This window comes from Cheilinus undulatus, linkage group 9 (genome assembly GCF_018320785.1).
Source record: "Cheilinus undulatus linkage group 9, ASM1832078v1, whole genome shotgun sequence".
Taxonomy (NCBI): Eukaryota; Metazoa; Chordata; class Actinopteri; order Labriformes; family Labridae; genus Cheilinus; species Cheilinus undulatus.
Window position 1 is genome coordinate 50,484,990 of NC_054873.1, and position 25,998 is coordinate 50,510,987.

The 25,998-nt window shown below is 42.3% G+C and overlaps 1 protein-coding gene across 3 annotated transcripts in view; it reads left to right on the top strand.

Annotated features, from left to right (window-relative positions):
• Window positions 1-25,998, top strand: part of srgap1a (SLIT-ROBO Rho GTPase activating protein 1a) — a 164,848-nt gene that overhangs the window by 57,063 nt on the left and 81,787 nt on the right. For all 3 annotated transcript variants that reach the window (XM_041795040.1, XM_041795039.1, XM_041795041.1), the window contains exons 2-3: window positions 2,836-3,031; window positions 20,062-20,224. In XM_041795040.1, coding sequence (XP_041650974.1) covers window positions 2,836-3,031; window positions 20,062-20,224 — 359 coding nt within the window. The remainder of the gene's footprint in view (window positions 1-2,835; window positions 3,032-20,061; window positions 20,225-25,998) is intronic.

Below are 25,998 nucleotides of genomic sequence, written 5' to 3' on the forward strand. Positions count from 1 at the left end.
CCTAGCAGCTGATTGGTGAATGAGGCCCAGCTCTGTGAATGTGTGGCTTTAATGTGAAGGCATGTTGGTGTTTCATTGTGAAGGATGACTGTGGGTGTCTAAATCACCGCATTAATCGGCTGGAGACGTCTGCTGCTGTGGTCCATTAAGAGGAATCCATTAAACAGGACCCTGACACAGAAACATCCTCTGTGTCTGCGCTCGATCCCAGCCGTCGTGTTGAAGATGTAAAATCTAAAATAGCGGCGTGGATCCTCAGAGCAGACCTCAGAGGGTCGTTTAGCTGCTCGTAGACGTGTTAAAGCCAGCTCTGCCGTCCACCCTCGGCTCTTTTAAGTGGCTCGGGTTTTCTCTCGGCCGGAGCGGGCGGCTCTGATGGGAGTCAGGTCTCATTCGTCCTGGAGTTATTCTGGGCCTTAATGAAACACCTGAGACCAGTTTAGCTGCCTCCCGTCTCTGGGAGCGCCCTGAGCACTCATCACTGAGAGATAATAAGCTGCTCTGGGCCTTTCCGTGTCTACAAGCTCCGTGTTGGAACTCATTTTACTGATTGTGGTGCTTTTTGTTTCAAAAGGTGCAATTAAGATGAATAATGTGTGCATGCTGATCGCTTACTTCCTGTTTGAGCTGTAATAGTTCATGATTTTGTCTTTTAAATTTGTTTAAAAGAAACAAAACAAATGAAATGCTGCTAACACTGGATCATAAGGCCTGCTGCATTACACCTCCTTGTTTGGCCACTGGGTGGTGCTGCTGTGTTGATCTGTAAACAAACATTTTGACATGAATTTATTGGCATGCTTTTCAGGCTTTTTGCCTTTATTGGGACCAGACAGCTGAAGAGAGACAGGAAATATTAAGAGGGCCTGGCTGCAGACATCAGACAATGGTACCAGGCTGTTATAATAGAGCTAATGAAAAAGTACGACATCTTATACAGTCCAACGGTTATTTAAATACCCGTTGTTGTCCCCGGCCAACTGGCTGCTAGTTCAGATCCCACTGTCACTGCTGAATAAACAGTACTGTGCAGAATATTTAGGGCATGTTTGGATCACAAAGTGAGGCTAGAGTAAGGTGTAGACATGGCGAGTAAGCTGCCTGAGGGCACCATAGGGCGGGAAGGAGGATCCAGAGTAAGGGCTGGATGTGGTGAGTATCAGGGCCTAGGCTACCTTCCAAGCGGGTAGTAGAGTTGCCACGAGCCCCTGGTCATGCTGTGGATGTCTCAAGGACCCAGAAAAACCTCCACTGTCTTACTGGACAATACATTTCTCTCTGTCAGAGTGAGTAAGATTGTCCTCCGGCATTTTCTGATATTTTGCCGCATTCATTTCACTCTGTACCTTTACAAGCCTTCCAGGGCCAGCTGCCTAGAAGTTTCCCCACAGCATGATGCTGCCACCACTGTGCTCCACAGTGGGGATGGTGTGTTTGGCGTCTTGTCTGATGGTCAAAAAGCTCCATGTTAGTCTCATCATTGAATCTGAGTTTTCTCCAACAGTGTCTTTCTCTTTGCCACTCTCCCATAAAGCTCTGACTGGTGAAGAACCCGGCCAACAGTTGTTGTCTGCAGAGTCTCTCCATCTCAGCTGCTGAAGCTTGGAGCTCCTTCAGAGTAGTCATAGGTGTCTTGGTGTCCTCTCTCACTAGTCTCCTTCTTGCACGCCCACTCAGTTTGTGAGGACGGTCTGATCTAGGCAGATTTACACATGTGACATATTCCTTCATTTCTTCATGATGGATTTAACTGAACTCTGGGGGATGTTCAGAGACTTGGAGATATTTCTGTCTACATCACCTGACTTAGACTTTTCAATAACCTTTCCTCTGAGTTGCTTGCTTTTGTCTTGATGGTGTAATGGTAGCCATGAATACTGATGAACCAGTGACTGGATCTTGCAGACACAGGTGTCACTAACTGTGAGACTACTATCACCATTTTTGCACTTCTATTTGACTCCTTTATCCTGCTTTTTGCAATTTTTTACCCCTTTTGTCGCCTTTTTTTGCCACTTTCCGCCCATTTAAGCTGCCTTTTGCAAATAATGCAACCTATTTCCCATTTTGCCATTCTTTGACGTTTTTTGCCCATTTTCCCACCAATATGCAAATTTTTCCCCATTTGAGTCACTTTTCACCCATTTTTTACGACGGTTTTGCCACTTTTGGACCATTTTTGCCACCTGTAGGTCATTTTTTGCCACTTCTCATCCATGCTTGCTACTTTTTCTCCCCGTTTTACCACTCCTTTTTGTCATTTTTCACCCATTTTTGACACTTTTATCCGGCTTTTTGCACTTTTTTCCCCTTTTTGCCTATTTTTGCCACTTCTCACCTATTTAAGCTGCCTTTTGCAGTTAAATTCCACTTAATTCCCATTGTCTCACCTTTTTTTCAGGTTTCTGCCCATTTTAGTCAATTTTCACCCATTTTTGCCATGTTTTTGCTACCTGTAACTTATTTTTTTGCCACTTCTCACCCATTTAAGCTGCCTTTTGCAATTAAATGCCACTTTTTGCCCATTTTCCCACCCTTTTTTCTGATTTTTGCCATTTTTTGACCACTTTTTGCCACCTATAACTTATTTTTTGGTCACTTCCCACCCATTTTTGCCACATTTTGCCCTTTTTTGCCATTTTCTCTCAGTGTTTGCCGCTTTTTGACCACTTTTGCCACTGTTAACTTATTTTAATTGCCACTTTTCACCACTTAGACTCCTGCAAATGTATTTTTCAACAGTTTGGCTCTTTGATTGAGTAACACTGCTCTAAATAAAGGTCCGTCCTCAGGTCTTCTGCCCTTCCTTATCTCTTCTTCTCTCTCTCTCCTCAGAGATCCGGGCCCAGTTGGTGGAGCAGCAGAAATGTCTGGACCAGCAGACAGAGATGAGAGTGCAGCTGCTGCAGGACCTGCAGGACTTCTTCAGAAAGAAGGCCGAGATCGAGATGGAGTACTCGAGGAACCTGGAGAAACTGGCCGAGCGCTTCATGGCTAAGACTCGCAGCACCAAGGACCACCAGCAGTACAAGTGAGGAGACGTCTTCCTGCTGTTCTCTCTGAGCTGGGATGTAGTCTCTGAAAGTCAGGGTTTGAAAAAGTTCTTGTGGCGGTCAGATTGGATTTCAATGTTATGTCTGCTTTAATGGGATTATGGCGCTTTATTCATGTGAAGACAGAAAAGCAGCTCAGTCTTCATACTTTATTTTCATTTCTGTCGTTTAACCTTCAGTCATTCTCAGACGTCTTTATTGACCTCTCTGCTTCTCATGCCAGGCTGCTCTCTCGGGTTTTCTCTCTTATTTTTGGCCCTTGAGATTAAAAAAACATCCATATGAAGCTACTCAGAAGGGAAACTCGTCTTTGTTGCTCTCTCTGTTTGCAGATTTTCTTTAAAGCTGTGGTTTAGCTCGTTATGTCACTTTTACATAGCTGGAGAGCTAAGAGCTGTTTTCTCTCCATCAGCAGTGAAAAAGAATCTATCCCATTCCTCATTTCCTTTTTTTCTTATTTTACACACTTGAAAGTTTCAGATCATTAAACTGATGTCAATATTAGATAACCTGAGTAAATATAAAAGTCTGTTTTCAAATGATGATTTCATTTATTAAAGAAAAAAAACCATCCAAACTACCTGGCCCTATGTGGAGAAGTCTTTCCTCCTCTTGTTAAATCAGGTAATGAACTGTGATTATCTACGTTTTTAAGAAAGCTGAGTGGAGTTTGACTATCCAGACCCCGACCTGATTACTGCCAGACCTGCTGAATCCAGAACCCCCTTTAATAGAACCTGTCTGTTAAAGTAGGCTAAAAGATCTCCAACACATCATGGAGCCATCTAGAGAAATTCAAGAAAACAAAGTCACTGCCATCCATCAGTCTGGAAAGGTTTGCAAAGACACTCTAAAGGCTTTGGGACTCCAGCCAACCACGGTGAGAGCCATTATCCACAGATGGAGAAACCTTGGAGAAGGGGTCAACCTTCCCAGGAGGGGGCAGCCTACTAAAATGACTCCAACACTCATCTAGGAGGTCCCAGAAGAACCCAGAACAACACCTAAAGACCTGCAGAACATGGTGAGAACCGTTGTCCACAAACAGGAAAACCTGGAGAAGGGGTGAATCTTCCAAAGAGTGTCAGGCCTACTAAAATCACTCTAAGACTCATCCAGGAGGTCCTAAAAGAACCCAGAACCACATCTAAAGACCTGCAGGCCTCACTGACTCAGTTAAGGTCAGAGTTCATGATTCAACAATCAGAAAGAGACTGGGCAACGATGGCAACATGGGAGAGTTCCAGACCAAAACCACTGCTGAGCAAAAAGAACACAAAGGCTGGTCTCACATTTGACTAAAAACATCCTGATGATCCCAAAGACTTCTGGGAAAATATTCTGAGGACTGAGCAGATTGAAGTTCTGGAAGGTGTTCCATCTGGAGTCGAACTAACTCAGCACTCTATCAGAAGAACATCAGACTAACAGTCAGACATGGTGATGGTAGTGTGATGGTCTAGACCAGGACCTGGATCACTAGAAGCATGAATTCTGCTCTCTAGCAGGAAATCCTGAAGGAGAATGTCCAGCCATCAGGTCATGACCTGAAACTCAAGCACACTTGGGTTATGGAGCAGGACCATGATCCCAAACACACCAGCAAGTCCACCTCTGAATGGACTAAAGACTACATGAAGGTTCTGGAGTGGTCTAGTCAAAGTCTGGGCTTAGATCTGACTGAGATGCTGTGGGGTGACCTTAAACAGGTCGTTCATGCTGGAAAACCCTCCAATGTGGCTGAATTAGAGCAATTCTGCGGAGAAGAGTGGGACAACATTCCTCCACAGAGATGAGAAAGACTCACTGACAGTTATAAGAAATGACTTTCCCACACAGGACCAGGTAGGTTTGGATGACTTTATTCCCCATCGTTTAAAAACTGACCTTTGTTTTCACTCTGGTTATCTCTGTCTAATATTTAAATGATCTGAAACATTGAAATGTGGCAAATATGCAAAAAATAAACCAGTAAAGAGGGAATAATTTTCACGTAATGTTGCATATGCATGGGCATGATTACCTGCTGACCTCCTAACCTGGTGGTGCAAAGTTTAAACGGCAGATATTTCTATATTCCATGCATTGACCGCAGCTTGATGCAGAAGAAAATGACAATAATAGGGTTGACTTAAACTACATGTTTGTGCTCTTAGAAATGATTTGGGGAATTAAGTTTGAGTTTTTTTGTCAGTTTTAGCAAAACTGAGATCCTGATGCAGACATTAAAGCATCATGATGTGATATTTTTCCCATATTGCCCAGCGTTAGTCCACATAAAGGATGACCTCCAGGTGTCTGAATGCCCAAAGTTGGTCTAAATCCCTGCAAAGGCGTGGTCAGAGCAGGTGACACAGTTAGGCAGGTTGTAGTTTCTGGCCTCTTTTCGGCGCGGCGGCTCTCATGGAAAAAGCAGACATTCAGATATTGTTTGAACTTTGCGGTGGGAAAGAAAATAAAACGATGTCGGTCCTCCCTGCCCTCCATCTGATGCTCTGATGGCTCTAACAGCTGCGAGCGCCCGCATACGTCTCAGCGTGTGATGTACAGTCTGGTCACTTCATTCAGCAGTGAAACGCTCGGCCGGTGCCTGGGAGCGTATTTCTTCAGTAAATAAAGACGTCTGGCTCCCATTAAAGACTTTCCTGTGGGTTTTAAATCACGTGAACTATATTTTTATATTCTTATAAACAAAACACAGGAACAATAAAGCTTCTGTTCTCTCCACACTGGTCTGTTTCCTCTGTCCTGACCCGTCAGCGGCTTGGAAAGAGCGCCTTCCCTCTGTCTCCTGCAGTCATGTGACAGGTCATCATGGCTGCAGCACAGAGCTAAAAACAAAAATGTTAAATCTGTGTGTAATTAGTCCAGACAGGCTGCGTTCAAAGCGGCCCCCGCTGGGTGCATTCTTCAGTGTGGTTTACATAATGTTGACGAGACGTCGCTCTAACAGCCAGGAGAGCATGAATAAACACTCAGTGTGACATGTTTACTCTGTTTGGAGGAAGTCTCTCCCTAATTTAGAAACCCAGCTCCTCTGTAGATCCTCAGACTTCCTCTTCACTCAGACGGAGTAATGATGCTCCTGCTGGAGCTGTCATCAGCGACCTGCTGAGGCTGCTCAAACGCCTGACGCCTCTCCTCTTTGTCCATCGCTCTGCAAAGATCAGGATTCAGGGACCAGGACTGGATTTGAGGCTCAGTTAGGGAGAAATGATTCGTCAATGTAGTCGACAACAGGAGATGACAAAATGAGTCCTCATGTCTGACACACGTGCACGGTTCTGATGCTGTGTGTGTTTATGACATCGTTCTCTGCAGCAGAGATTGATCAGGAGTGAGCCATCTCACATCTTTCCTATCTTTGCTGAGAGCTGCATACTAAACAGCGCTCATGCTCAAAGTCTCCTCTTGTTTTCAGGGATATTCAGACTCTGGCATCTTCATGAACACCCTCCTCCCTTTAAAGTACCATGAATTAACCTCCATAATACCCCGGCCCGGCTGAAACACCTCACTGACTTTAATGACGCTGACATCAAACGTCATTTTCCTGCTGCAGAGCTACCTATAAGGAGATCTTTGTGTGTCTCTGCTCTGAATTCACTTTGTTTTTCCTCGTCATTAAGTCACTGCTGTGTGCAGTCATGGAACAGAAATGTAAAGAGTGGCTGTTAAACCTGATAATTAGGTGTTATAAAGGCAATGCAGGAAGCTCAACATGATGTTTTTCTGTTTATCCCAACAGCAGCAGGTCTCCACCAAAGTATTTAGAGCAGCGTTACTCAACCCCGCTCCACCAAAGAGCCAAACTGTGTAAAAATGCCTTTGCAGGAGCCACCATGTAAGGGGTAAAAAGTGGCAAAAACTAAGTGGCAATAAAAATAAGTTAAATGTGGCAAATAATGGTCAAACAGCGGCAAAAAAAGTGGCAAGAATGCTGAAAACAGTGGCATTTAATAGCAAAACGTGGCTGAAAGTGGCAGAAAAAGGGTGAGAAGTTACAAAAAAATGAGTTACAGGTGGCAAAAAATGGCCAAAAAACAGCAAAAATATGGCAAAAAAATGAGTGTAAAAGTGTCTAAAATTCGTGAAAATGTGGGGAAAATGGTCAAAAAGCAGCAAGGAGTGGCAAGAATGCTGAAAACAGTGGCATTTGATAGCAAAACACGGCTTAAATGGGCAAAAGTGGCCAAAAAAGGGAAAAAATTGCAATAGCAAAAAGCAGGATAAAAGAGGTAAAAAACAACTCATGACAAAAATTGGATAGAAGTAGTAAAAATGGGCAAAAAGTGGCAAAAAGAAATGGCAGTAAAAGCAGTAAATATGGATTAAAAGTGGCAAAAACGGGTGAGAAGTTACCAAAAATGAGATACAGCTGGCAAAAAATGGCCAAAAACAGCAAGAAGAACAAGAAAAGAGTGTGAAAGTGACTAAAACGGGCAAAAATGTGGCAGAAATGTGGGCAAAATGCAGCAAAGAGTGGAAGAAGAAGTCCCACCATAACACTTCAAACATGGATCTGAATATTATTCACGCAGGATTGTCTTCATTTTATAAAACAAGCTTTGTGAAGTGAGCAAAGTGTCAGAAAATGAATGAAACATTCCTGTCTCTCCTGATGCCTTGTCGTCCTTGTTTCTCACACATCCCAACACGGCAGACAGAAGTAAAAACAGGAATGATGATGGGAGGATGCTGGACCACATCACACTGCATCAATCATGTTGTCAGGATGTAACACAGCTCCTTAAAGTCTCATTTCACTTTAAAAACTCACAGACAGCTCAGTGGACGAGTCAGAACTCATCTGACCAAACATTTACCTCATACCGTCTCCTTATTTCCTCAGGGATCCAGAACAAGTTCCTTTTCTGTGGTGAAGTTCGTGTCATAGTATTCCCTCTGCAGGTCCTTCATTTCTTTTAAAACAAAGAGGTTAAGGGTGCGCAGATGGTCAAGTGGTTTAAGGCGCTACCCATGTATGCGGGTGGTCCGGGTTCGAATCCGGCCTATGGCCCTTTACCGCATGTCTCTCCCCGCTCTCTTCCCTGTTTCCGAGTCTATCCACTGCCCTTCCTCTATCAAATAAAGGCATGAAAAGGCCCAAAAATTAAAAAAAAAAAAAACTAAGAGGTTAAAGTGAAGTATGAAAACGTCCCAGACTGGCTTCACGTTGTCCAGCTGCAGTGACGGTCAGAGAGAGAAGCTCTCTGTCCCGTCTGCCCCGTCCCGTCGTGTTTCTGTGGATGTTTGCTGAACACACAAACAAACACATGAACAAATAGAGGCAAACATCCCCGTCTGGCTCTGCTGGCTCCATCTTAAACACACAGCCCAGATACTGTATTATGTAAAGTTTGCTCAGGGAGGGACGGAGAGACGTGGAGTGGAGGAATCAGTGAATAATTGATCAGTCAAAGCCACAGCTGGGATGGGGCCCAGAAGTCTGCTTTTACTCTGAATGGAGTTTCTGCTTAGAGGACTTCCTGTCTTTGTCTGAGAGGATAAAAAGGTAGAAAGGCGCGGCGGCTCATATTACCAGACGTGACTGATGAATAAAGTCATATTGTTGCTCTGGGATCTTTACAACAGACGGCTTGTTAGAGGGAAGCTTTACCTCACCTCTCTGATGATCCTACGTGTTTCTGAGTGCTGAGCTCACGCTGATTCATCTTTATTAAAACATATCAGAGAGTACGGTCTAGAACGGCCCTCTTTAAAGACAGTCTACAGTGAACTTTGGCTATGAGTTGGCTCTGTGCCAATAAATGATGATTGATTTAATACCATGTTCTTCAAAATTATCAGTTCTTCACTGTTATTCTTATCTGTGGCATCAAAGCGACACAAATTTAAGGATCTATTGAAGCATCATTTGTAGCTCGTTGCATTACATTCTGACATTGTGTCGTAATGCATTTAATTATATTAAATTGCATCAAGTAGTCTCGTATTGGAGACATAATATTGCATCTTTTCATATTGCATTGTCCTGCATGGCATCATGTCATCTTGAATCTCATGGTATCAGAATCAGCTTTATTGCTCAAGAATTATTACGCAACAAACTTTGACTCCAGCTAGCTCTGTAGAGAAATTAAACACTAAATGTAAAAATAAATAAAACTGACTGTTGAATCACAGTCACCACGTGTTTTTAAATGTGTGTTGAATACACAAAATGTGTTTTATCACATTGAGTAGTATCCTATCCCAGAAGTTTTCAACATTTTCAGCCCGCGAGCCCCAAAATAAAGGTGCCAGAGACCGGGGACCCCCACTGTACCTGAACACAGCCATGAACTTTCTAGAACAGTCATGTGGAGACAAAGTCGTCTATCAGGGGGGAAGATGGGAGAGCAAAACCATGGTCCATAATAAAGTGAAGCTGTGGTATTTTATATTTAACCTGAATAATAACCACTCTTATCAAAGAGACACATTGAAATTCATTTGTGTAGTAAGTAGACTTTTAAAAAAATGTTAATCCTTTTGTTAAAAAAAGAATTAAAATATATTAAAATATATTAAAAATAGCTCAAATGGGTTAATAATGGCCAGAAATGGTGGGAAAGGTGGTTAAATTAGATTTTAAAAGTAGCAGAAATGGGTTATAAATGCCAAAAATTACACAAAAGTGAAAAAATAACCCCAAAAACCAGCAAAAATGGGTTAAAGTGGCAAAAATAGGTGGGAATTTGGTTAAATGGGATGAAAATTGATATAAACTGGCTAAAAAGGGTTTGTGGAGGCAGAAATAGTCAGAAACTGGCATATCAAATTGTGAAATGTGTCTTAAAAAGTGGGGAAAAAAGGGGTTAACAGTGGCAATAATGGGTTAACAGAGCCAACAATAGGCAGAGAGTGGCAAGATTTGGTTTAGAAATGGCAAAAACAGGCAAAAAAAAAATGGTGGAAAGGGTTTAAAGTTGACAAAAATGGGTTTTCAACTGCAAAAATGTGTTAAAATTGGAAAAAATTGGTGGGAAAAGTGATAAAAAATCTGTTAAAATTGACTAAATTGGTGGGAAACGTGATAAAAATGGGTTAGAATTGGCAAAATTGGTGAGAAAAGTGATAAAAATGTTTTAAAATTGACAAAATTGGTGGGAAACGTGCTAAAAATGGGTTAAAATTGGTGGGAAAAGTGATAAAAATGTTTTAAAATTGACAAAATTGTCAGGGAGAAGTGATAAAAATCTGTTAAAATTGGCAAAATTGTTGGAAAAAGTGATAAAAATGTGTTAAAATTGATAAAATTGGTGGGAAAAGTGCTAAAAAATGTGTTAAAGTTGACAAAATTGGTGGGAAAAGTGATAAAAATGTGTTAAAATTGACAACATGTTGGGTAACGTGATAAAAATGTGTTAAAATTGATAAAATTGGTGGGAAAAGTGCTAAAAAATGTGTTAAAGTTGACAAAATTGATGGGAAAAGTGATAAAAATGTGTTAAAATTGACAACATGTTGGGTAAAGTGATAAAAATGTGTTAAAATTGACAAAATTGTTGGGTAAAGTGATAAAAATGTGTTAAAATTGGCAAAATTTGTGGGAAAAGTGATAAAATTGTATTAAAATTGACAAATTTGGTGTGAAAAGTGATGAAAATGTGTTAAAATTGGTGGGAAAAGTAAAAAAAAAATGTGTTAAAATTGACAAAATTGTTGGGAAAAGTGAAAAAAATGTGTTAAAATTGGTAAAATTGTTGGGAAAAGTGATAAAAATCTGTTAAACTTAGGAAAAAATTGGTGTAGAGTGGCAACAGTGTAATTCAAAAGTGTTCTTAGTTTTTTAAGGTATCTGGAGACCCCCTCTCAGTGTCTCGCGACCCCCATTGGGGTCCCGACCCCAACGCTGAGAAACCCTGTCCTATCCTCTCATAACTTCAGATCGTGTTGTTTGTTTTTGTGTCACACTGACGTCGTCCTGTATCAGATTTTTTACACCGTGTCGTATGGTATAAAATCTTCTTATAAACGTGTTTTAATCAGATATCTGTAGGAGAGTTTTCTCATGTTTATAGTTCATTCAGTCGTGGTTGTCGCCCTGTCAGAGTCTTTAAATCTGCCGTTCCTTCATGAACTCAGTCCAGTCTGAATTTTCAGCCATCTCTGCTCTGTTGTAGAATCTGTGTGAAGGTTAACTCTGGTAGAAATCTTCAGCGCTGCTCATTAATAAGAGACTTTATCAGTGGAGGACTCTGTCATTCTGTCTCGGATGTTGATAAAAGCTCCTGTTTCAATAGCGCTGCTTGCTGAGGAGCTAATTACCCGTCATTGTGGACATCCTGTTCCTGTGTGAGAGTGCTGACGCTGACCCGGCGTGAACATTGACTTCTACCGTAGACTTCAGCATGAACGATTAGAGGCAGCGTGTTTCTAAGGTGGACTTCAGCTGTACCTGTGTTTTTGGCTCTCAGAGGGGCCGTCCATCTGTCTGTGAGTCCGTCTGACCCAGTTCCTGCCCCAGCTCACAGGGAAATGAGGAGACTGAGGGATTTTCCTGTCATTATGTGGGGTAAGCAACTCCCAGAGGTGATTCTGTCGTCAGGGCCTGTGTCAGTACCCCGGTCCCGGTCTCTCTCTGTCCTCTTTTCTGTTTGATTTAGAGGGTCAGACCGCTGGCAAACATCCAGAGGAATAAAGGGAGGGGTTGGAGGTGTTCTTGACCGGGAACATCTAAAATCCAGCAGTCCAGCCTGGAGTCAGAGTGGACGTTTGAGCAATGTTTGAGGAAAATTCAGCAGGGATGAACCTGAGACCTGATGACCTTGGACTTGACCCATGACCTCCAGGATGTTCCATTCATCCTTTTTAGATTTATTTTGGCGGCGTTTAAAATTCCTTTATTTTGCATTCAGGACTGTTTTTGTTTCAGTCTTACTTTTCTCCCGTCTTTAACTCCAGTAATTGACTTCCTGTTTGGATACAGACCTGAAGAGAATAGCATGGAGTTGGCCCTTTATGACAGAGATACTCAACGTGTGGCTCTTTTATGTCTTAATTTGAAATATTATCCCCAGAAAACCTTAAAATAGGGAAACTCTGACATGAGAAATGATCCATTGCAGGTCACTTTAATCAGTTTGTTTCCCACAGTTATTCAGGAGGCTTTAATTCTCAAACTTCATTGTCAACCTATATTTTTCTGTATATTTCCATTGCCCTTATTTGCAATTTTTTGCCCCTTTTTAATCTTTTTGCCCATTTTAATTCAATTTATACTACTTTTAGCCCATTTTACCACTTCTTTTCTCACTTTTTTGCCACTCTTATTTCTTTTTTGACACTTTTATCCTGCTGTTTGCAAATTTCCCCCCGTTTTGTGCCTCTTTTCACCTGTTTAAGCTGCCTTTTCCCATTAAATTTTCCCACTTTTCCCACTCTCTGCTTATTTTTTCCACCTTTATGCTGTTTTTTGCCCATGCTGTATAATTTTTGCCATTATTTTCCTCATTTTTGCCACATTTTTGCTGCTCTTTGACCATTTTTGCCACCTGTAACTCATTTATTTGTCCCTTTTCACCCATTTTTACCACTTTTGCCACCTTGAACGTACTTTTTATTGCCACTCCAACCCATTTCTGTCAGTTTTCACTGCATAGACCGGTGTTACTCAACCCTGCTCAACCAAAGAGCCAAATTATTGAAAAATCCTTTTGCAAGAGCCACAATCTAAGAGGTGAAAAGTGGCAATTAAATGAGTTAATGTTGACAAAAGTGGTCAAAAAGCGGCAAACACTGGGAGAAAAGTGGCAGAAAGGGCAGAAAGAAGCAAAAATGGGTGGGAAGTGACCAAAAGATAAGTTAAAAATTGTCAAAAAGTGGCAAAAAGCAGATTAAAAGGTGAAAAAATGGGCAAAAATCAGAAAAAAGCTGGGAAAATGGGTAAAAAGTGGCAATTAATTGGACGAGAAGTGGTAAAAAAAATTGCAAAAAGCTGGATAAAAGTGGCAAAACTTAGATGAGAGTGGCCAAAAATGACAAAAGAAGTGGCAAAACGGGCTAGAAGCAGTATAAATTGGTTATAAATGTGCAAGAAGTTGAATGCATTGTTTATCCCGGAACTGGAAGGGTCGTACTATTTCTGTTGCCTCTGTATTGAGCAGCTAAAGGGGGTTACTGGAAGTAGAGGGGCAGGGTAAAACTTTGAAACGGGACTGAACCTCAGAGGTGATTTAAAAAACTCCTGCAGAAACGTCAAACGTCAGAGTCCACATGTACATTATGTGTGGCTGTGCAGAAGTGAGCATGAATAAATAAAAGCATGCACAGTGTAGCTGTTTCACATGTATAGATGCAGTGACACAGAAGTATTGCACGCTGCTGATACATAATGCAGAGAGGTTTATGCTAATCACTCTCTGACAGCGTGTGAGGCTGTCCAGCAGTCCTGCTGCTGCAGCTCTGGTATCACTTCACTTACTTCTCTCGCTCCCTCTCTCTCGCTCGTCCTCTGCACGTGTCCTGGAGTCGGGGCATGTGGCATCTGAACATCACTCAGCTTTTAGCAGAATCTCTTTTTCATTTCTTTTTTTTTCCCCTGTGCTCCCGGATGTTTTCCATGTCAGCCTGTTTGGCTCTGCTTTTATCAAATGCATTTTGCTTCCTGTTTTTGCAGAGTCTCAGGAACAGTTCAGCTGGCTGGAATGTTTGCATCAGTTATTCATTTGGAGAAATGCTTCGTTTTCTGCTCGTGCAGCAGATGCCGTGTCAGGGCCGAGGGCCGGTTCAGGGCCGGGTCACAAGCGGAGCGCAAAGTTTCACCTGCTGTGTTGACAAGTGCTGCCTGTCTATGCAAACGAACCACGTCTGTGTGTGTGGAGGGGACCGTCTCCAGATGGTTCCTGCTAGACCTGACCCCAGACCCGACCATAAAACCTCTCCCTAACACACAGAGACACACCCACACACGAGCCTACAGGCACATTTTCATAGGAGGAAGGAGTGGGGGTGGGAAACATGAGCCGAAAATAGAATCAGGATATGTTTAAGGTTAATTATGACATAAATGTCTTTATTTTTCTGCAGGGAAAAACAAAAGGTTGTCACAGTTAGGAACGCCTGTGATAATGTAGATAAAAAATCAAACACCTTTTTTTTCTCTGTAGTCTAATAAACAGTCTAGTTCTTAATATTTTAAATCCCTCCAGGCAAAAACCCCAGTCTGTCTGAACTATAACACAGCTGCCTGCTTTAGCAGCTAATGTAGCTGCTTTAGTAGCCGATGTAGCTGCTTTAGCAACTAATGTAGCTGCTTTAGTAGCTGCTGTAGCTACTTTAGTAGCCGATGTAGCTGCTTTAGCAGCCACTGTAGCTGCTTTTATAGCGCCTGTAGCTGCTTTAGTAGCCAATGTAGCTGCTTTAGCAGCCACTATAGCTGCTATAGTAGCCACTGTAGCTGCTATAGTAGCCGATGTAGCTGCTTTAGCAGCCGCTGTAACTGCTTTAATAGCGCCTGTAGCTGCTTTAGTAGCCGATGTAGCTGCTTTAGCAGCCACTGTAGCTGCTATAGTAGCCACTGTAGCTGCTTTAGAAGCCGATATAGCTGCTTTAGCAGCCACTGTAGCTGCTTTAGTAGCAGCTGTAGCTGCTTTAGTAGCTGTTGTAGATGCTTAAGCAGCCACTGTAGATGCTTAAGCAGCCACTGTAGCTGCTTAAGTAGCGCCTGTAGCTGCTTTAGTAGCTGTTGTAGATGCTTAAGCAGCCACTGTAGATGCTTAAGCAGCCACTGTAGCTGCTTAAGTAGCGCCTGTAGCTGCTTTAGTAGCTGTTGTAGATGCTTAAGCAGTCGCTGTAGCTGCTTAAGTAGCGCCTGTAGCTGCTTTAGTAACCGATGTAGCTACTTTAGCAGCCGCTGTAGCTGCTATAGTAACCACTGTAGCTGCTTTAGCAGCCGCTGCAGCTGCTTTAGCAGCCGCTGTAGCTGCTATAGTAGCCACTGTAGCTGCTTTTGTAGCTGATGTAGCTGCTTTAGTAGCCGCTGTAGCAGCTTTAGTAGCTGTGGTAGCTGCTTTAGCAGCTGCTGTAACTGCCTTATTAGCCGTTGTAGCTGCTTTAGCAGCTGCTGTAGCTGCTTTAGTAGCCGCTGTAGCTGCTATAGTAGCCGCTGTAGCTACTTTATTAGCTGTTGTAGCTGTTTTAGTAGCCGCTGTAGCTGCTTTAGTAGTCATTGTAGCAGCTTTAGCTGCCGCTGTAGCTGCTTTAGTAGTCATTGTAGCAGCTTTAGCTGCCGCTGTAGCAACTTTAGCTGCCGCTGTAGTTGCTTTAGTAGCCGCTGTAGCTGCTTTAGCAGCCGCTGTAGCTGCTTTAGTAGCCGTTGTAGCTGCTTTTGTAGCCACTGTAGCTGATTTAGTTAGCTGCTTCTGCCATGCTGACCTAGCGTCGTAGCACTGCTAACTTTAGCCACATTTTACAAACCAACTTCCTGTTCTTCAATCACTAACTTTGACTAGTTTTGAAGAAATTGTGCTCGATTCTGAGAGCTTACTGAGTGTCGACACAGCAGTTTTTTTCTACTGCTTTAAGAATGTCAAGCCACGTTATCAGAGATTTCTAGTGCTGATGTGTCTTTACAGTTTTTCAGTCATGAAGCTCCTGCTGCAGTTTCAGTGTTTACATTAATCCTAAACTCTTCCACTTTCTAATAATATCACTGACAGCTGACTGTGGGATATCCAGCAGGGATTAAATTTCACCAGCCATCTTCTGTCAAAGGTGTCATCATCACAGAACCACGCTGGAAGACTGAGCTCTTCAGAACAACCCATTTAGGATCACAGATGTTTGAGACTAGATGGCTAGGTGATGATTTTGTACGCCTGTGGGACCGGGTCTGATTGGAACATCTGAATTCAATAATTAACAGGTGTGGCCAAATACTTTTGTCCATGTAGTGTATCTTAAAAACTGGATATATCGCCCAGCCCTACCCCAGCCCACTATAAACCCTCTTCCTAACACACCCATCCTTAAACATCCATGCTCATTTCCATAGCAGGAGGAATGTTCCAGATTAACCCAGAGGAAGTGGGCCTGCGGGCCCGTGCTGACGCTGGGCCCCCGCCTGCTCCGGCCTGGACAATGTCCTTCATTTAGCCTGGAAGCAGCCGGCACACGGCACAGGAAACAGCTCCCAGGCTCCAGGGTTTTACTCTCCTTACACTCTCTTACTGTGGCCTCTCTCTCCTGGTCCATCTGTGACGGTTCATGAAGAGAAAACCGGCTTTTCAGCTTCACTGAGAGACTGTCGGACCCCCAGGAGCACTTTTCAGATGTTAACCTATCATTACAGCTATTTAGTCAGGTTGCTGATGAATTTGGGTCCAGATATCCATATTTTAGTATTTAAAGTCTACATAACAAAAAAAATCTCCTCTTAATAAAAATCTGTCAGGTAAAATCAGCGACTGCAGAAATATTCACCCTCTTTAAAGTGACTGAGCTAATCCAACAGAGGTCCACACAGTTGGTGCTAGTAGTCTCATAGTTAGTGATTGTAGTATAAAAACACCTGTGTCACTGGTTCATCAGTATTTCTGGCTACCATTACACCATGAAGGCAAAAGAACACTCCAAGCAACTCAGAGAAAATGTTATTGAAAAGTCTAAGTCAGGGGAGGGAGACAGAAACATTTCCAAGGCTCTGAACTAGGGCTGGGCAGTTAATCAAAAATTTAGATTAAATCAGGATGGCCTGCTGCTATTTTCAAATCCCAGAAGGTGCAATATGTCTTTAACCTGAAATGTAACCTGATGTTTAAAACTTTTTTTGCAGCAGAGATGTTATGCAATACAGATTGTGCAATCATCCACAGGGTTTTTTTTTTTTAGAATTGTCTACAAAATCCTACTTTTTGTACGTTTTTCTTATTAAATAGGAGGATGACATAAAAATGATAACTCCCTTTAATACATCAATTCTTATCTAATTTGCAATATGAGTCAAAATCATGACAATTAGATATTTTTCACAAATTTTCAGCTCTAGTTTTATCTAATATTGTGTTGTGTTATAATATAGAATGATTTATTGCTTTTGTTTGTTAGTAAAAGAAACACAATATAAGGAATTAAGAAATAATTGTAAATTAAATCGCAATTACAATACTGGGGAAAATAATTGCAATTATTTTATTTTCCCAAATCGTTCAGCCCTACTCTGAACATCCCCAGAGTTCACCAGAAGGCATGTGGGAGACTCCATGGTGAAGTGGCAGAAACACAAACCATCCCCATGAGGGCTGAACGATTTGAGAAAATAATCTAATCGTCATTATTTTTCCAATATTGCGATTTAATGTGTAATTATTTTTAAGTTCCTCATCCAACGCTTTTCTTTCAACACAAGCAATAAATCATTCTATATTTGAACCAGAACAATATTAAATAGATTTAAACTGGGGCAGGACAATTTTGAAAAAAGTCCAGTTTGCAATCGTTTTGACTTATATTGAAAATTCAACATTAAATGTTGCATTAAAGGGAATGTGCATTTTTAAGTCACTCTAATTTTGATTAAAAAAAAAACTCCAAAAAAAAGGAAAGTAGGATTTTTGAGAACTATTCTAAAAAATGAAACTTAAATGTTTGTATGATGGGTGGAACTAGGCTTGGGTGGTATCCACTTGTTAACACCATCATACCCTCCCCAAATTTTACCGGGGTATACGGTTTTACCGCCAGTACCCCCAGATAAAGATTGGCCTTTAATATTATTTCCTCATAGTGCAACAATGCCAAGTTCACTTCATAGGGAATTATAAAACTTTAGGGACTTCAGTGCCTAAAGTAATCAATTAGCATCAATTAACTTAATCTATTTAACATCCAGAGGTTGAGTATTTTAAAACCGTGGTGTTACTGCCACAGAAAGTTGCAGCGCGTTAATGGACTTCATGATTTTTGTCATTGATCTACACTAGCGCTTACGTCATACCATGGCGCACGAGTTTCTATGCGCCAGTATGTATGCGCGCGTTCGTCGTGTGCTAAATTGGCCCGACATCATTAACAGAAATTCTGTCATCACCTCTGAAGCATCTTCACACACAGACACACAGTGGTGCTACAGTTGGAATGGACACAGACTCTGAAGTAGGGGTGCACCGATCAATCGGATAAAATCGGTATTGGCGCTGATTTCCTTAATTTTAGGAGATCGGCGATCGGCCGATCCTTGTAAATAAGAGCGGTGGATAAGATCAGTTTCATATGCCTCCACCTACTAAAATGTGAAAAATGAAAGACTAAAAGAACTGATATAATTTAGTAGTTTGGACAGCATTGCTTTAAACTTTTCATTTATATTTGAGAGAACTACCTCATGTGCAGTTAAAACAACAAGTTTGTATTGTTTCACAGTATTGTTCAATGTTTTTCAATAAAATAAGATTGGAACATTGAAGGTGTATGCTGTCAGTTATAAAGAAGATTGGTATCGGCCAAAATCGGAATCGGCAGGTCAGGCTTTTTAAAGATCGGTGATCTGCCTGAAAATTGCAATCGGTGCACCCCTACTCTTAAGGCAGTTTTTTATAAACGTGTACGCAGTACTGTCTTCATGACGGTGATTAAGCTATACCGTGGCTATCTTTTAATACTTCGGTATATGGTATTACCGTATTACCACCCATTTCTAGGTGGAACATATCTCTGCTGCACAAAAATGAAATTACACTGGTATTATAACACATATTTGAGGTCGAAGTTATATTGCACCTTTTGCAATTTGAAAATTGCAGTAGGACATATTTCGATTAATTGCCCAGCCCTAATCCCCATTGTGAAGCATGGTGGTGGCAGCATCATGCTGTGGGGATGCTTCTCAGCAGCTGACCTTGGAAGGCTTGTAAAGGTAGAGGGTGAAATTAACAATCTTATTCAGTCTGACAGAGGACTTTGGCTTGGGTGAAGATTTATTTTCCAGTCAGACAATGAGCCAAACATCAGTGGCACTGTGCTGTTAACATGCTGATCGTGCTTCAGCATTCACCAGCACAGGGACGAGGTGCTGCTGACAGCAGGAATAGACTCACTGAAGATCCCGCTTATGTTTGGCTTCTGCCTTACATTTGTGTATCTGCAGCACAGTCACATGTTTCATGTTTTTACTCAAGGAGAAACTCAGACTCTGCATGCACAATGTAGACTTTCTGCAACATTTTTGGCACTGAAAACAGCTCTGCGACCTACTTTTGGGTTCTGACCCACCAGTTGAGAACCACCATCATAGACTGCATGGCGTTATGTCTGATGGTGCCAGTGTGAAGAAGTGAGTGGGCGAGTCTCATCCCCACCATGTCTGACATTCAGAAATACCACAGTCGATTCTCAGTGGGCTTCATCGCTCTTTAGAAAACATCCTCTGGATCTGCTCCGTCTTCGTTCCATTAGGTGAATAAAAATCCAGAGACAGGCTCTTGTCTGGTTGGAGGGAGTCACTCTGAAAAAGCTCTGCCCCAGAAATGTCACCAATAAAAGTATTTCTAACTTTCCTGCGTAGTCTGATATATGAAGGGCCTAGAACATTCTGTATGTAGGCCGTTTAACACCAAGGGAGGCCATGACGCAGCTCTGCTTCTATAACAGGCCTGGGTACAGATGAGGCATCCTGATAGTCGATGAACTGCCACAGTCTGACGGTAAAAACACAGATACTGTCACACACAACGGGAGGGATTCAGTTCATGAATGTAGAGTTTACACTAAGGTGCTTTTTTCAACCTCCCTGCAAAAATACCCTGTGATAGAATGGTTTAAAGGTCGTCACATTTGTCTTTCCCTTTTCTTAGACTAATTCTGATGCTTTGAATTGAGTAACTGCAGATACAGAGTGTCCCTCTGGAACAGGGTTATAAAAACTAATACTGTTGGTGGAAAACACCAAAGGACTAGGGTGTGTCGCAGCAGTCTGTATTAGTATTAAACTGGCAAACTGATAGTACAGTACTGAAACCAGCCCTGCTATTGGAAACTGCTTCTGACACCTGTTTCTCTTTTGAAGGAAAGACCAGAACCTTCTGTCCCCGGTCAACTGTTGGTACCTGCTGCTGAACCAGGTGAGGAGAGAGAGCAAAGACCACGCCACGCTGAGCGACATCTACCTCAACAACGTCATCATGAGGTTCATGCAGATCAGTGAGGACTCCACACGGCTGCTCAAGAAGGTGAGCGGGAAACCGCAGAGTTTAGTCAAAGGTGCCTCTGAAGACTCTAAAGCTAACATTTCTGTCTGAACGGTACGACATGTAGAAGTTAAACTAATCAAAAATGACTACCCTTATGTACAAGTACTGTTAGTTAAATACTTACAACCACAATTCCAAAAAAGCTGGGGCGCTGTGTAAAAAATGTAAATAAAGAAAAGTCAATGATGGTCAAATATTAACTCATTTTTCAATTTCATGGCACCAGCACATCTCAGAAAAGTAGGGACGGGGCAGCAAAAGGCTGGAAAAGTAAGGTCTTAAACTCATGGCTGGACATTCTCCTCCAGGATTTTCTGGTACAGAGCAGAATTCATGGTTCTAGTGGTCCAGGTCCTGGTCCAGACCACCATATTACCATCACCATGTCTGACTGTTGGTCTGATGCTCTTCTGATGAAAAGCTGTGTTAGTTTGACTCCACATGAATGGGACGCACACCTTCCAGAACTTTTGTCCGTCCAGTCCACAGAATAGTATACATATTTTCCCAGAAGTCTTGGGGATCATCAGGATGTTTTTAGTCGATTATGAGACCAGCCTTTGTGTTCTTTTTGCTCAGCAGTGGTTTTGGCCTTGGAACTCTCCCATGATGCCATTGTTGCCCAGTCTCCTTCTGATTGTTGGATCATGAACTCTGACCTTAACTGAGTCAGTGAGGCCTGCAGGTCTTTGGACATTGTTCTGGGTTGTTCTGGGACCTCCTGGATGAGTTGTCCGTGCGCTCTTGGAGTCATTCTGGTTGGCCGGCCTCTTCTGGGAAGATTCGTCACTGTTTACAGTTTTCTTCGTTTGTGGATAATGGCTCTCACTGGATCCCAGAGCTTCAGAAATGTCTTTGTAACCTTTCCAGACTGATGATGTCTTTGTTTTCTTGAATTTCTTTCGATGGTTCCATGATGTGTTGGAGGTCTTGTAGCCTACTTCACTTTATCAGACCGGTTCTAATTAAGGGGTTTCTGAATCCAGGAGGTCTGGCAGTAATCAGGTCTGGGTTTAGATAGTCAGACTATATTCAGGTTTGGAAAACATGTTGTTAATCAGAGTTAATTCAGAATTTGAGGACTTTTTCACGAAAGGTCAGGTAGGTTTGGATGCTTTTAACCTTAGTAAATGAAACCATCATCTAAAACCTGACTTTTGCATTAAATTAGGTTATCAATGACTGATATTAAAATCAGTTTGATGATCTGAAACTTTAACCCTCAGGCACCACTTTAATTTACTAAACCTTACCTTTAAAGACAGTAAGGACAAAAATGTCCACTTCCAAAAAACTGCTATAAAAACTTAAAAGATTCATATTTTTTCTGCTTTTTTTACATAAATCTCTTAAACAACTTCAGCTGTGCTCAAAACTAACAAACATTCAATCATTTTGAGGATTTTAACCCTTTAAATGCTGGTTTGATTACTTAGAGATCAAAAAATGTGATTTGAAGGGGAGTCAATAGGACGTTTTTGTCCTTAGTGACTCCAAAGGGTAGTAAATTTAAAATCAGATGCTACGCAAAAACTAAAAATGCATCAAAGTCAATATTTTGGCTAATGTTTGACATACCCAGGACTGATTTAACCCCCCCAACAGTTATCTGGAAAATAATTACTGTTGTGTGTTTTTTAGAAAAAATATGACTATCCTGTAATCAAAGTGGCATTTAAGGGGTTAAAATCCTGAAAATCATTCAATATTTGATTGTTTTGATCAGAACTGAAGTTGATCAAAAGATCTGACCCAAAGAAACAGAAAAAATATTAATGTGTACTGTTTTTATTGCTGTTTTTGGAAGTGGACGTATTTGTTCTTAATGACTCTAAAGGGTAGTAAATTTTAAATCAGATGCTACACAAAAACTAAAAACGCACCAAAGTCAATATTTTGGTTAATCATGGACATGTCCAAGCTGGATTTAGAAATAACGCCCCAGACATCCAACATCTGGAAGATATCACATTTTTTTTGCTTTTTTTCATGAAAACAACAGTGACTTTAAGTAATCAAACTGGCATTTAAAGGGTTAAAATCCTCAAACTGATTGAATGTTTGGTAGTTTTGAGCACAGCTGAAGTTGTTTAAGAGATTTATGGAAAAAAAAATAGAAAAAATATGAATCTGTTAAGTTTTTATAGCAGTTTTTTGGAAGTGGACATTTTTGTCCTTAATGGCTTTAAAGGGTGGTAAATTTGTGTCACAGTGTCCCCTGACCTGTTAGAGCAATTGAAATTCGAATCAAAAAATTTGCCTAGAATGAAACTTTGTTGCCACAATGAGACCATATGCACTAAAAGCCAAAATGGTGAGCAGAGAAAGAGGGAAAATTTGCACAAATGGATAAAAATGTCCCTAGTGATGCCTGAGGGTTAAAGTGTCACAAATATGTGACATTTGCACAGACAGGCGTGTGAATATGGGCTGCAGGTTGCTTGTTGTTCTAATAGTGTTTGTCTTTTTGCAGAATAAAGACGATGAATTCGTCCTCTGGGCTAAACGGCCCTGTGCTTGATTTTCAGACTTTGTTTTCTGTCCTGTACTTACCCTCCGCTGAAGGTCACATTTGTCTTTCTTTGATCCGGTCTAAAATCACCACAAACACAATCCAGATTTTTCACAGCGGTCTGATGGCTCAGCAGCGTTTCCGCTTGCTCATGTTACATAAACAGACTTTCACTTTAGATTAACTCTCTCCTCTGTTTGCTTCCATGCTCCTCAGGATCCTCATAGAGGAGATCTGTCCAGTCAAAGCTCTGCTGGTGAATAAAAGTCATGCAGAGAGCCTCGGCCACCACACTTTCACATCACTCTCTCATCTGAAGACTGCGGCTTCATGGCTCAAACCGAGCCTCCGCTGCCTTTTTCCACCACAAAGACGACAACTCCCTAAAAGATTATGAGCTCCTATGCTGCAGGAGTCACATGAACTCACCGCAGGCCCAAATTACAAAGTGGCTTCCCTTCAGAGGAGCACGTTTGTCACTTTAACTTGTGCAGCTCTGCATGCTGCGGCCCCATCTTCCTGGGTCTAAAAAAGCAGAAATGAGCCTCCTGGATTGGTTTCATGTGATTGTAGGTGGGCGTGGTTTAAAATTTTCACATGAACCCTCAGCACGCTCATGGGATGCTGCTGCAGCTTTTTATCCTGATCCGGTTTAAAGCTGATGGTTTTACTGATGGGAGCAGATGTGGAACAGGCAGACTCGTGTTTCTGATGTTATTCTGGACTCCATACTTCAATAATCATAATGACAGACTAACTCAGTGCTGATCAGGGTGGAGGTTCTCAGAGTTAGAGCTGATCCAGGATCAATTCCACCCCCACCCTCGACACGAACAATGGTTTGAAATAAATGTACAGCAGCCACAGCTGCGCCTGTTCAATACGTAACCACTGTAGTCCAGTGTTTTCTGCCTGTATCTTCTGGGAAGTGAGGAGACCAGCTGCCGGAGTTTCAGGAGAGAAATGTTGTCCCGTTCTTGCCTGATGTAGGATTCTAGCTGCTCAACAGTCCTGGCTCTTTCTCCTTCTCTGATGCTCCAAATGTTTTCTGTTGGTGAAAAGTCTGGACTGCAGGCAGGCTGGTTCAGGACCCAGACTCTTGTCCTGTGAAGCCATGCTGTTGTGATGGACCTGGTACACTATATTGCCAAAAGTATTCACTCACCTGCCTTGACTCACCTGTGAACTTAAGTGACATCCCATTCTTAATCCATAGGGTTTAATCTGACGTGGGTCCACCCTTTGCAGCTATAACAGCTTCAACTCTTCTGGGAGGCTTTCCACAAGGTTTAGGAGTGTGTTTATAGGAATTTTTGGCCATTCTTCCAGAAGCACATTTGTGAGGTCACACACTGATGTTGGATGAGAAGGCCTGGCTCTCAGTCTCCGCTCGAATTCATCCCACACCAAACTCTCTCATCCATGTCTTTATGGACCTTGCTTTGTGCACTGGTGCACAGTCATGTTGGAACAGGAAGGGGCCATCCCCAAACTGTTCCCACTAAGTTGGGAGCATGGAATTGTCCAAAATCTCTTGGTCTGCTGAAGCATTCAGAGTTCCTTTCACTGGAACTAAGGGGCCAAGCCCAGCTCCTGAAAAACAAGCCCACACCATAATCCCCCCTCCACCAAACTTTACACTTGGCACAATGCAGTCAGACAAGTACCATTCTCCTGGCAACTGCCAAACCCAGACTGGTCCATCAGATTACCAGGAGAAGCGCGATTGGTCTCTCCAGAGAACACGTCTCCACTGCTCCAGAGTCCAGTGGCGGCGTGCTTTACACCACTGCATCCAACACTTTGCATTGCACTTGGTGATGTATGGCTTGGATGCAGCTGTTACCATGGAAACTCATTCTATGAAGATCTCTACCACTGTTCTTGAGCTAATCTGAAGGCCACATGAAGTTTGGAGGTCTGTAGCCATTGACTCTGCAGAAAGTTGGCAGCTTCTGCCCACTACACACCTCAGCATCCTCTGACCCCACTCCGTCATTTTACGTGGCCTACCACTTGGTGGCTGAGTTGCTGTCCTTCCCAATGGCTTCCACTTTGTTATAATACCACTGACAGTTGACTGTGGAATATTAAGAAGCCAGGAAATGTCACCACTGGACTTGCTGCACAGGTGACATCCTATCACAGTACCACACTGGAATTCACTGAGCTCCTGAGAGCGAGCCATTCTTTCACAAATGTTTGTAGAAACAGTCTGCATGCCTAGGTGATGATTTTATACACCTGTGGCCATGGGAGTGATTGGAACACCTGATTTACATTATTTGGATGGGTGAGTGAATACTTTTGGCAATATAGTGTATGTGGTTTAGCAGTGTCTCGCTGAAATAGTCAAGGCCTTTCCAGATGTTAGAGCTGCCCACGCCACAGGCACTAATCCAACCCCATACCATCAGAGATGCAGGCTTTAGAGCTGAGCCAGGAGAGCAAGCTGGATGCTCCCTCTCCTCTTTCGTCCACAGGACATGGCGTCTGTGGTTTCCTCTGACCATAGAACAGTTTTCCATGTTTCCTCAGTCCATGTTAAATGAGCTTTGGTCCAGAGAAGACGGTGGTGTTTCTGGATCCTGTTCACATATGGCTTCTTCTCTCCAATTTAGCTGTCAACAGTATTTTTATAATGTAAGAAAATTTTTATCATCCGGTCAGACAAGGACAACAAATAAAAACACCTTTTTATTTAACATGATCCAAGAAAAGATCCATCAGTGTCCATTTCCCCACTAAATCTAGGTCTAGGTTTGGACACTCCTCAGTATCTGCTCCCCTCACTCGCTCAGCGTTGCTCCAGCTGCATCATTCTTGCTAAAGAATGTGCAATAACCCACCATATGGAGTAACAGTGGTCCCTTTAAAGTTTGTCTGTGGATCCAGGTGACGGTGTGCAGACAAACAGCTGAGCGGTGGGAGGTCCGGGTTCATAGCAGACCTGAGCGTGGGCTGGCCCTCTAATTAAATCCTCCCTGGGTCTTTGATCTCTGCAGAGCGTCAGAGCGAGGCCCAGAGAGCAGAGAAGTTTCCCTGAGTCTCGTGGGCCCCCTCAGCTGTACTGTTGTCATCCTGCAGCACATCAAAGACCCCCCGCTTTTATTTACTGCTTCGTTTGGGGGGGGGGGGCAAAGAGAATCTGGGAGCAGCTAGGCGTCTCTGTCAGCATCTTAAAGTCGGCTTGTTTGTCGTTTGTCGTTCATATAGTGACTTAGATATGATTTCACAGACC